This window comes from Mixophyes fleayi, chromosome 3, assembly GCF_038048845.1.
Source record: "Mixophyes fleayi isolate aMixFle1 chromosome 3, aMixFle1.hap1, whole genome shotgun sequence".
NCBI lineage: Eukaryota > Metazoa > Chordata > Amphibia > Anura > Limnodynastidae > Mixophyes > Mixophyes fleayi.
The window spans coordinates 163,479,680-163,493,162 of record NC_134404.1 but is presented as its reverse complement, the minus strand read 5'-3'; the positions used below and the strand labels follow the sequence as shown (position 1 = coordinate 163,493,162).

At 38.5% G+C, this 13,483-nt stretch overlaps 1 protein-coding gene across 1 annotated transcript; it reads right to left on the bottom strand.

Annotated features, from left to right (window-relative positions):
• Nucleotides 1–8,778: 8,778 nt before the first annotated feature.
• Nucleotides 8,779–13,279, bottom strand: TPBG (trophoblast glycoprotein). The gene is made up of 2 exons (XM_075202692.1): nucleotides 12,748–13,279; nucleotides 8,779–12,227 (listed from the first exon to the last, which is right to left on the bottom strand). Exon 2 carries the CDS (start codon nucleotides 11,958–11,960, stop codon nucleotides 10,758–10,760), a length of 1,203 nt encoding a protein of 400 aa, XP_075058793.1. The 5' UTR covers nucleotides 11,961–12,227; nucleotides 12,748–13,279; the 3' UTR covers nucleotides 8,779–10,757.
• Nucleotides 13,280–13,483: the final 204 nt, after the last annotated feature.

The window sequence follows — 13,483 nt, the reverse complement described above, 5'->3', positions numbered from 1 at the left end:
TTCAATGTGCCGCCTCCTCAATCTCAAGGCCCAGTGCTCTATGGCCACAATAATAGGAAATAGTTCTAACACAGGGAGCTTGGACACCAGTCCAGACTGACGCCAAGCGAGAGGCCATTAAGTGGCACACCAGTCGCCTTTCAAATAGGCCCCAAAGCCTACAGATCCCGAGGCATCTGTATGTAAGTTTAGTTGCAAATTAGAAACGGATGGACTAGGCCATATACGCATCCCATTGAATTCTCTCAGGAAACGAGACCAAACACAAAGATCAGATCTGATCTCTTTAGACAACCTAACTGCAGCGTGTGGCCTGGTGAAGTTTCCTGCAGAATACCTGTCCCATAGGGATGATCCTACATGCAAAATTAAACAGACCTAATAAAAATTGAACAGAAGGGGCTCTTTGAATGAATAGAATGACTCCCTCCATTCTACGCACCCTATCAAGGGGAAGACGATAACAGCCTGCCTGTGTGTCAATTTCAATCCCCAAAAAAGACAAGCAGGGTGTAGGACCCTCAGTTTTGTCTTGTACGATTGGAACCCCTAAAACCGAAAATAAGGCTTGAGACGATTTTAATGTATCTAAACATTATGAAGAACCCGCCAATCTCACTATTAAAAATCGTCTAAATAGTGAGCTAACCCACGATGTCCAGTTCCTGCTTGAATGCACCAATGGAGGAATGAACTAAACCTTTCATAAAATGCACAGGTTATCGAACAACCCATGGGCAGACATCGGTCTATATAATATCCGTCCTGTATTTTAAAACCCATCAGTCAAAATGAATCAGGATGCAGTGGCAACAAACGAAATGCAGACTCAATGTTCAACTTGGCCAATAATACATCCTGTCCAAAATCCTGAACTAACGCAAGGGCAGATTCAAACAATTGATACTTAACCAAACTATAATAGGGATCAATGGCGTCATTCACTGAACCCCCTTCTGGGTATGACAGGTGTTGTATCAGCCGGGGGGTTAATGAGAAGGGGCCCAACATTCAGCCCAAACGTACCTCTTTTCCTGCTTTCTCTACTAATATGTCTGGGAAGACATGTGCAGACTTCAAATTCTTGGTGGCTTGGAATCTTAATTCTCCTTGAACAGGGATTCTAAAGCCAAACATAAAACCTTGTCTTAAAAATTTGGCTGAATTAATGTCAGAATAAAAGCGAAGCCATCATTCTAACTTCTGCAAATTAAGCGGCGAAGGAGCTTTAGCGTGCTGGAGCCCCTGCAGTGTCTCTTCCCCTGCATGAGTCTGGAGCATTTCTGGAACACTCGATGGCAGGATGGGAACTCCTACAAATGGAACAGATGTGGGGGAACTTACACGACGTTGCTCTTGTACATGTTCCTGCATTGAAGGCATAACAAAAATTTGTGCTAGGGAGGGGTGTGGAGCACCTCCCAATTGCCAGAAACCTCTTTTGACTAGTAGTCCCCGTTGTATTACTTGCAGGCCACATAAGATTCAACCATATTTCAACATCTTTGAAACCCAGAGAAAGACTGGCGTGCCCACTTAGATTCCGACGAAAACGTTTGTCATAAGTGCACCATACCATTGCATCATCATTAATGAACATGTCATTAATTAAAAGCAAGCATCACATCGGTATGCTCTGCTTGTCTAGTCTCGGTGTATGCCGTCGCAAATATACAATATCCAGCGAGCCAGTTTTGGAAGTATCTATATGCTTCCTCACCTATACCGTTTGTTTCACAGCCAGTAAAGCCCTTTTAGACAAGTCTGCGAGAGTAAAAATATCAACAAAAAGTAGTTTCTTTATTTTATCTTTAACACTCTTCCTAATACTCCAAGCAAAAGCGGTATTTGAACATTTAACCATACCTGTGCTTTTGAATGGGGCACTAAAGTTTGGATAACACGTGTATGTTTTTTGCCTAACAATTGTGTTTGCAGCAATTTCAATAGCTTGTGCGATCCCTGCTCTTCATCTGATGATTCGTTACTAGTACTATCTAAAGGTAAACTAAACTGCTGTACAGTGTAAACAGATGGAGTAACATACTCACCAGCGGTAGGGGCATCCACGCCCTCTACTTGAGCTTCTGACATGTCCATTCTTCCTGTTTCAATAACACTCCTCACTCCCGGCATCCTTCGACTTTCTGTAAATTGAGTAGCACTAGTCTATATATTCTTTCTCGATTGAGACTGATGATCTAAAGAGAGCGGCACGTTAGATACAGAAACATTATTGATCAAGAATCTAGATGTGTCATAAAATTCGGTTGATGTTGATATTTCAAATTACCGCTATTATCATCAATTCTAATTCCTTGTGAAAGGGGGGAGAACTATAATCCCGCTTTCTGCTTTGGGGATGTCTTGACCGCAAAACAGAAGGGGTGCAGTGTTCTGAAAGCGAGTTTGAGGGGTTGGGAAAAGAAGAAAATTGTGTAGCCCCATAACCCTCTGGGGGGATAAGGGACTGTCCACTCGTGTACATAGCCTTGTTAATTTATTGGGTTCACAACATCGCCACCCTCCTGCTCCTGTGGTTTATCTAAATTTAGTCCTACTGCTAAATTCTCAATTGTGGATTCATTATTAACATTTTCTCTCCTAATATTTTGTGCCGTGAAAGGGCTTGGTAGTGACATTTCCTTCCTTACTGTTGCACCAGTCAGCACACAAATGACTCTAGATGCTGGCAGTGGACGGATTAAATAAATAGACCTGATATTATTATTTCCTTCTGCTATCATTCCAGCATATTGCTGTAAATTTTTCAAATTGTCACCAGGGGCAGCTCTTGTGGTGCTAGCTATATTGTTGTTATTATTTTCCCCCCAATGCTGCATTAACCTCTATGTTAGTGACACAGTGTCCCTGACCAGTTTGAGGCGATGAAAATCAAATCGCTGACAGGGAGCGATGCCTCCTTTGACCAGACGCTCCGGAATCGGGCTGAATGACAACTCGCTCCGGAGCTAATGACCTGCGTGTGCGCACAAAACCTAACAGTTCAGAAAGAACCGTTGAGCTGCGCGATCGCACGTGTCGCTGCCCACTCACACCAACAGAGATTCCCTGACTAGAAACCGCCATTGGGGTAGCTGAAGGCAAATTAGACAGACAAGCGGCACTAGACATTCCGCCACCGGCACCAATAACATTTTGAGGGGGAATTGAAATGCCACCACCAAGATGGCTCCCTGAAGGGGAGGGGACTCCATCTTGAAGCCTAAGCGGGAGGGAAGCCATCCGTTTAGGTGTACACATTTTATTAAAAGATAAAATAAAAGTAGAAATGTGAAAAATTAAAAAGAGAGTAATAGGATAAAATAAAAGAAAGTAGTAAGAGGGTGAAATGAAAGATAAGAATAAAAAAGGGTTAAAAAAAAAGTAAATAAATTGAAAAAAGAGATAAAGCTAATTAAAATTTTATAAAGTTTAAGAAAAGTACAAAGATAAATCGCAAAAAAACACTGTAAAAACAGGCAAATAGGGGGATACAAATGCTTTATCTCTGCTGCAGTCACAGGTCTCACTCAGGATTGTGTGAAGAAAAAATTTATGTATGCAGTTAATGTAAATATTGTGAGCATTACAGGTCAGACAGCCAATCAGCTTGTTTTCTGTGCAACCCGGGTTGAAAAACCCGGGTTGCACCATTCATAGTGCAGGCAACCCGGGTCCGACCCGGGAATTACCCCTCGATAAATCCCGGGTTGAAGACCCGGGTTTTTAGACCCGGGATTTTGGACTTGTACCATTCATACTGCACCAAAGACCCGGGTCGTTTGAGCTTGTCCCGGCAAAAACCCGGGATTTTGGTGCAGTATGCATGGGGTATAACTGACAAGTGAGGGTTTATATAACCTCACGTTAACCACTCCCCCGCCAACTCTCATTGGCTAATTCAAAACTGACACTAAAACTTAACCTTTGCAGGTACATGTTCAACGTATGTGAGCCCAAATGCATTTGTTTAAGTGCGTTAGGCTTGAATGCCTCTCTTGTCATTGTGCTCCCTCCTAGAAGACCAACCTAGATTAACATGATGGGCTGTTCAACACTATGACAAGTAGACATACACTTGAGGCTTCCCGTTAGTAATGTTTAATGAACTCATACTGTGTAGTCTGGTGTTGTTTCCCACTCCCACTGAGGAAACCTGGCTACATAGTACTGAGCTTATTTATTGTAAGAGTGTAGGGGGCTTTCTGTAAGGTGAGATAGCCCAAGCAGCATGCAGCGTGAGTGATCTTGTCTGCCACAACCACAACTTGCTTTAACTAATCAGCAGAGGTTTGCTGTGCAGTCCCATTTATCAAACGTTTATATCATATGTTTTCATGTTATTCGATGTCTGGTTTGTAAACAGTGTAAAACCACACATTAGATAGCATCCAACAGAAGCCCAAGGTATCAAACAGCATTTGCACATTGCAGACCATGTGGTTTTGTTTGATACTATTGATGTGTAGTTTCGCACACTGTTTACAAAACTGAACATCAAATAGCATGAAAATCTGCGATTTGGGGAAACCTCATTTCAGTAAACCCAGTAAAGGAGACTACATGGATTTTGCTATTACAGTCTGTAAAGCTCATTGATACTTAACACACTTTTGTGTAATATATTCCATCGCATAGTGTTTTTGAGTTAATATTTTACAATGTTTATGTTTTTTGTGATTCGTCTATGTGTAATGAAATATCTGCTTCCTTACACACATTTATTGTCGCATCTCAACAATTTTTTCATATACCGTAAATTCCATCATAGAATAAGGTAAGAGTCTAAATCTGTTTATTTACATTTTTGTTTCTCAGGATGAAGGTGATTTTTTTTTCTAGTGTTATGTGTGGGTTTTTTTTTTTGTTTTATTGCACTTCTCCTGTAGACATCTGCATACATGGTGCACAAAATATAAATGAATTACAAAAGGTTTTCCCACAGCAAAGCCGAAATTAAAACCTTGTGTTTCTTTTCACCTTAAGCAAATTATTTTTTACAAGGCAAATGAACCAATGTTACGTTAGATTCATTTTAAACATTTCCAGTATCCATACTGGGTTTTTAAAATAAATCATGCACTGTAAGATTGGCACTAGACATAATATATGATAGACAGTTTTGTGGCACTTTATTGAAGATTGCTCGAGAATTATTACATTTGTACCCTGGCAGATGGTTGCATTACTGTCAATAGAATTTGTATAGGGCTTTCATACATCATTCCATTATCAAATAGCATAATATCACAAATTGTTGTTATACAGCTTGTATTCTGATATAAAGAAAATGAGTTCTGTCCCACTGGTTAGGAAGTACATTATTATAGGTGATCAAAATTCTCAAAAGAGGTTACCAGTTGGCCTGTCTCCCACGGATGAACACTTGGTTAAAATGCCTGAATTTCCCAACACAGAACATCCGCCTGAAGCCTGCTCTCATGCTCTATAAGCCCAGAGGACGGAGTATTGACTCCAAAGGCTGTCATGGAAATGGAACTTTACAGAAGACTATTGTCCTTTTGGAGAGGATTATTTGAATATTTTTCCCAGGGAGCAGTACATGAAAGTATATCTATGCTTACTCAGTGATGTAGCAGCATCTAGCCAAAGGCAAAAACCAACCACTGGGCTTACCTGATCCTTATGTGTATTAACATATATATATATATATATATATATATATATATATATATATATATATTTATATTAGTTTTCTCCCTCTTATGACAGTTATCTAGAAAGTGTTCTACCTTCAGTGCCTGACAGAATCACAACTAGATATCAAAAAACTGTTGGACAAACAAGCCTGAGCTTCATAAAATAATTTCCCAGTAAATACAGTGTACTAGCTAGAGCAATATCTTCTCTCATCTGAGAAAAAACAAAGCTGGTAATAGTTGTTCTGCTTTGCATCAATGCTAAACTATAGTGCTTAGCGCTTCGGCCTCAAATATTATTGTTTATATTAAACCTTAGTACAGCTATGCCTACTGATAATAATGTACTCTGTCATTACAAAAACTATTTTGTGTGAAATTATTTAATCTGACCATTTTATAGCAAATTCACTCAAATTGTTGAAGGCAAGCACAGAGCCCATCCAAAGATGCTGGTTGTTTTTACTGTACATTATAAATAGAACAAGTTATAATCGATTTTGTAACAGTGTTACTTAATATTTGTTTTTATAAATAGGGAGTTACATTACATGCACAAACTGCATTAATTTAAATTATAATTAGTTATTAAGTAGCAATAACATGAAGACTAATTTAGATAAAAGAAAAAAAAAAAGCCTAAAATCTCAAAAACTGAAATGTTTGTGTTGGGAGAGGGAGAGCATGAAATGAATGCAAACAGAATTGCAGTAAAGTGTAGTATAACTAAAAAGTATGGAAAAATCTGTACTGTATTATAAATTGCAATAAGGGTTAATAAGGTGCTTCCCACTCCAGTACAAAGATTTCCCCGTTCACCCAAAACTTTGTCATTTACTTGCTTAAAAATTACTATACAAAGCCTGATAAATCAAAATGTAAAACATTACAAAATAAAAACAGTAGATCAGCGGTATATGGGAGTTATAAACAGTAGACGAGTCACAACATGGTATTAGCAGTGATGCTTTTATCTCATATTCTGTAAACCCTTTAATATTTTTACAAACTTCCCTCTACATTTCTGTAAAATAGGGTGAATGGGAACATTTGCATAAAGATAATAAATGTTGTGTTTTCTTATCATTTATTCATATAGCCCCAGCATATTACAATGTGCTGCATAGAGAACATTTGTCATTCACATCAGTCTCTGCCCCATTGGAGCACACAATCTAACTTCCCTACTATATACACACACACACACACACACACATATTATTTATATATACACACACTGGGGTCCATTTTTAGGCTGCAGCCAATTCACCTACCCTGTATTTTAAGTGTTGGAGGAAGTTGGAGCACCCAAAGGAAACCCATGCAAACACTGCAGTGCTATCCGCTGTGCTGCACCCATTGATAATTACATTAATACAAGTAATATCATATTTCTAAATGGTTTCTACAGTATTCTCTGTAAAAAAAAATCAAGCATATATGACTAATACTAAAACAGTAGAAAATGTATGCAGAATGTACTTCAGAAAATTCAAGCATATTACTGTACAACAGCTGTGTGCAATGGTTCAACTTGAAAAAAAAAAGTTTGCTGCCAATGCAAACTTTTATTAGTTACGGAATGTCAACAAATGTAGGACTCCTCTAATCAAGATTGTGCAATCTTTCAAACTGTTGCTCTCACAACGACTATTAAAACAGCAATTCTATAAAAACTAAAATTGGGATTTTTTTTAAAAAAAACATAAATCATTGTGGTAGACTATAACAAAGCTTGGCAATAAACATTTTCTTTGGTTTGTTTCTTCAGGTTGTAATGGATGATTTATAGTTCTGCACAGTTTGCACTGTGTCATGTGACTACCAAGGCAACCATTCACCCGACACATGATTTAATGAGCAGAGAGGCTTTGGATATCCCGTCTGAGGTCAGTCTGCTTAAACACTATAAAGAGCTCCCCAACCTTTTCACCCCTCTGCCATCACATGATTTGCTTGTGTGTGACAGCCATATGTGTCTACCCCCCAGAGAGGTTTTGAAAAGGAGGTAATGAGTTGTAGGAGGACAACAAAGAAAAACAACATATACATACTTAAAAGGGTACTTAATTTGCATTTTAAAAGAAACAAGTGTCTCTGGGATTGCTGCATTAAAGAATAATAAAAGCCAACAGAATAGTAGTGAAGTGAAGTGGTACAAAAGTCAACTCTAGCTTTTTTGCAAGAAATTTCATGAGAATAATTTGTTGATACATTATAATCACTATCTAGAAATGTATGAAATCTAGGGGGAAGATTAAAAAAAAAAATTGGGTACATAGCAAAAGATTGCCGAGTGCTAATATAATAAAAGTACAATTCAGCTCCAAATGTTGTTTTCTGCAGTCACTGTGCAGAGTATAGCTAAACAATTTATTGAGGAGTGGATTGCCAGGGATAGTTTTGGGAAAAACAAGTGTAAGTGTTTTAACTGTACCTTTAAGGCAGAGTGCTCCAAATTCCAGAAAAAAAAACCAAAAAACTAAAAGCTTAAAGACCCAAATGGGAGGATACATATAATTTATTCATTTACTACGCACCCACATACACTATTCACACTGGAGCACCCTAGCAATGTAAATATATTTATGTGAGTGCAACTTAGTGCTTTCAATAAATAACCTGAATTCAACAAACCTTAAATTACTGGATTGAAATGCTTGACTTTTAGTCATCATGTGACATTCAGGCAGGGCTTTAAATAAAAAATATCATAATATCCTTTTTTTTTATTATTGTATCATGGGATACAAATAATAATATGAAATATAGAAATATGAAAATAAAATTGTAAAGTTGTTTTAATTTTTACATCACACACTCCAACAGAGGTACACAGCATAGCAGGAGTGTGCATGAAACCATACAATGTTTTTGTTCTTATGCAAATGCACTGAATTAAGTCAGCAAGAAGCCAACTGCAGAACTCAGGGGCGGTTGTTTGTTACCTTAGATGGGTCTTCTGTATAGATACAAATCTAAATTTGCATGTTCAGTATACTATGGGTTTTCAGGCACAGTTCTTATTGAGACCAGTCTGACCTAGGTATTTAGTAGGTTGTAGGTGGTTAACGGACTTGTGCAGGTTATAAGCAGTGTATATAATGAGTTAAGCAAGGCTTCAATGATTTTATTATATATCAAACACACTTCAGTGTAACAGTTCTCAATGTCATACAGTTTTGCAATACTATAGGTTTTCAAGAATCATTCAAAAATCCGCATTTATTATTTCAGAATACCCATACATGGAAAATTGAATTTACATTCTTATGGTGTACAAAGAAAAAGGTAATTACCAGTTTTTGTGGACCCATGTATCTTAAAAGACCTAGAAGTGAAATCAGCATATATACTATTTAACATACATTTATACATTTATGAGTGCAGCTCCATGCTAGCATTTGCATTTTAATTCAAGGAAGAATTAAGAAAACTTAGTATTACTTCACTAAATGAGCATTTCATCAAAAAATAAATAAATACAAAAACAAAAAAGCACACATCTGCATAGTCAATTGTTAGAGAAGTTCACTTAAGTCTATGAACTGTGTTCCAATACAATCAAGACTTATACATTAGTAAAAATTCATAAGATAATCATGTACAACCATTCTTGCCAAAGTCATTTAAAAGTACATAGTAGTATTAATCAAGGACAAAAAAAATGCAAATGAAATGAGGCATCTGTGCACAGTTTGACCATTATGACAGAATTATCTGACAATGGGAACAAATTGTTCAGATTGTAATCAAAGAGCAGATAATAATTAAACAAAACCCATGCATTGGCCCCTGCAAAGTTTAACCAGTATAAAACATTACACATCCATGCAAGCGGTAGCGTTTTCCCCCTCAATAAATTAAGACTGTTATCATAAATTTTCCCACACAAAGATTAAGGGTTACATAACCGCCCCGGACCACTCATTACACTTTTCAGATTGTAGCCCATATATTGCTATTTAAATATCAGATAATTTATTTTTACGCTGAATTCTTTGTTCACAAATATGTATATTTACACAGCAGGTACATCTGGATAAAAATGCATTCTTTAGAACATATTGGCAAAGTTTGTATAAAAAAAAGCAATGACCAAATAATACATTTTATTCATCCCTTAGATTTTGTTTCAGTTACGCATTTATTAGGTGTATGCTATATGTACATACCGTTATGCTAGATATCTCTACTGAAGTAGGCACTATACGAAATAAGAGTTTAAAGCACACAGTTTCCCATATGAGACTTGGAAGCTCCATAGAACATATAAAAACAAAAATGTAACCTGCATTACCCTCTCTTGATTTACAAAAAAAGTTACAAAGTACAAAACAATTTGTTTGGCAGAAAAATTTCCACACAACAATTACTTTAATATATCCTTTATTGAGTTGGAGTTATTAAAAGTTAGCCGCAGTTTATAAATTCCACCTTGATATAAACTGCATATCTCGTTTACAAAAAACAGTGCAAAAGTATTATTGTGGATGTTTCCCAGTCAAGGATTTCAAATAATAATAAAAAAAACAAAAAAAACAAACAAAAAAAAAACATGCTAATTACTATATAAGTCCCCATGTTGTGCATGCAAAGATTTGCAGATTGCTTTCTCGTAACTTAGCAGTTTCACAAAGCATTATATCAACGAAAAAAAAGTTTGGAAGAGACAAGAAAAATTGAGGCAGTTGTTGTTGACTTGTATCTGGATTGGCAATGGGCTGTACTATTCAGAAACTGAAAGAAAGCTAAACAAAAAAAATAGCACTGTTGCTGCTGATCTGCTTTTGTTGTTGTTTTAGATCCATTTTGTAGGACTGAATTAAGAACAGCAAACCAACAAGTCTGTCATGTATGGATGTTTAGCATGCAAGTCTCAGTGTCTACAGTACAGAGTAAATTATAATGCAGCAATAAACTTCAAAGTCAGATGGAGGCATTCAAAACCCCTGCATGGAGTCAATGTTTTTTTTTCTGTTCTGTTTTTTCCAGCAGGGAGTGATAAGGAGAGCAAGCTTAGGGTTAGATGCATTATCTGTACATAAAGTTCATGCATAGATAAAATTGTTGCTCTTGTGTGAAAAATAATCTTTATACATCAGAGTTTGTGCTCAAGTTTGTTAGCCTGGGATCTGCATTGATTTCATATCTGTAGTGGTAGCCTTCCATGTGATCCCGACATGCATCTCTAATGTTGTACATCCACTTTTTAATACCTTTTCTGTTCAAATATAAAACAAGAAGAAAGATCACTCCTATGAGGGCTAGCACTATACCCAGGAACACATATGATGTTTGTAAGCTGGTATCATCAATGTAAGGTGGACATTCAAGCTCTGAGATTTTGACAGCAAGCAGCGGTATGTCCATCATCTTCTCTGGGGAGGAACAAAGCAAGTTTGGCGGTTCCTTTACTATGGTGGTCTCCTTGAGCCATGTGACAAAAAACTCAATTTCACAGTCACAGACCCAGCTGTTGTTACTTAGCTGAATAGTCAAACCCGGCTGGTTGGAGAAATCAAGAAGAGTTGTGTTTCTCAGGTTTTTTATAGAGTTATATCTCAGATCCAAGGTCTCGAGGTGACTGAGGTTAGTGAAAGTCCCATCTTTGAAGCTCAAAAGGGAATTGTTGCTTAGGTCAAGGTGTTTGAGGCTGGGCAATGAAGTGAACATGGTTGTCGGGAAATACATTAAATTGTTCCCACTCAGGTCCAAGCTTTGGAGGTTACTCAGTGATCCACTCTGCAGGCTCCCTGCCAACAAGAAGATTATTGATTCATTGTATAAAGAATTGCTAAGGTTCAGCTCTTGGATTGGGCTGCTGCGGTTCCCACCAACTTGGAAAAATAAGCTGCTTATATTCTCAAGCATATTGTTGCTAAGATCCAGGTGCCTTAGACTGGGAATGTTTCTGAAGACATTACTGCCCAGTACCTGGAGGCGATTGCCACTGAGACTGAGATTGGAAAGGTCTGCTAGGGTTTGATTAAATGCTCCTTCCTGCAGGCTGTTAATATGGGTGTGTGTAATAAAGAGGTTCTTCACATATGAAGGTAGGTTTTTGGGTACCTCAACAAGATTCTTGTTCACACACTTCACAGTCCGGGCTGCCTCAGAGCATTCGCAGAAAGCAGGGCAGGGCAACTGCTGTTCAGACTGAGACCACACACCGCCCAAAACATGCACCAGGATTATCACTAACAATAGTGAAGCTTTCATACTTTTTCCATGCCCACCTAATCCAGGACCCCTCCTCCAGAGTCCCAGGAGAGAGGTTATATCAGAGGAAATCATCGCCCCTGTTTTTGTTTCTGTTAGATTTCAAACCCAGGGTGCCCCTTTCGGGGGCTGTTTGTCACAATATGTTTCTGCTTTAATTCCAGATTGCAAATCTGGCTGCAACAGGCAGAATTAGAGGAAGAGCAGCGGGTAAAGCAGGGAATGTCTTCTCTCTCTTGATGCTAGTTCCTAAAATGAAAGACAGAAGATAGTGGCTTCTAAATTCTCCCAGGTGCTTGTGCATCAATGCCTCTGCACTCTTACAGTTTATTCCAGTCAAACCTAGAGAAAAAAAAAATACAAAAAAAGAGTAGTCAGACATAGTAATGATAAAGAAAAAACAAACACAGATTGCTCACAAACCAGAATGTCCTTAATCCAGTCTTTCATCAAGGATTCCCTCCCCAAGGAAAACATTTGTCATTTCTCCTTTTTCCTTTGCTCTTACTTGTCATCGGGTTAATTCAGGCTTCAGGTTACATTATCCACGCCCTTGATCATCTTCCAATGAGTTGCCCCTTCCCCCTCCAGCCTTCCGTAAGTCTCACAAAACACAGACACATTTTACTATTACAAAACCACTCCCTATCCCGAAAAACTGTTGTGCAAGCGGAAACAAAGTGGACCGTGCAGGAGACCTGAGCAGCCACAGTGATGATCTGCACATTCAAACTCTTGAAACATTCAAAACTCAGAATATAACTTGCCCCAGATCAGCCAATGACTTATCCCATAGCACTATAGACAAGGTAGATCATGCACCATCTACTGACCCAGCATTTGCAGTTCTCCCCGAGTTTACCTGCAGCTTGGAATTCTCTCCTTGTTTACCAGGAATTCCTGGCACTGATCTCCCAGCAGCAGCAGCAGCTCCTCCACATCCAGCCCAGCTCACACCAGCCTCTTACTTCGTTCTCCTGCTGCTCACTGGTCCAGCCTCTCGGGGAAATACCATCGGCGTCACATACTGGAGGGGTCGAGCGAGAGCAGCATCCTAGGAACACGTTGTAAGAGGATCTCTTCTTTACCACTGACACCACCCGCAGTGATTACCAGCTATAGACGGAGCATGAGAATTGTTAGTATGTCCTACGACCTCAGGAGCAGCTACACGCTCACTGCTGGATGTATTAGCAGAGTGGGCTGGGTGTGAACATCCCTTTCTTTGTGTGAGCTTCTTGTGCCTCTCTCCTCCCCCTATCAGCTCTGTACGAAGTTAGCTTGTGGGAGCCAGTGGAGATCAGATGAATGTGCAAGGATGAGAGGTTTGGAGTGAGAAGCACATTGGAGGGAGACACATCTCTGTCAATCCTGTCCACAAAAAGTTGCAGAGCTTCAGGCTGTTGAGTGAATGGGAAGAATAAGCACGGCAGCAGCAGTGTGCATCCTTTATAAGATAACTCAGTGACAGAGCTGTGGCTCAGAGCAGGTTGCCAATCACTTTCAGTGAATAGGAAAAGCTAGTGCTAATTTTATTTCATTGTTATGATGCAGTTGCTACTATTGTTATATTAGTGTAAACATATTAAAATGTAACT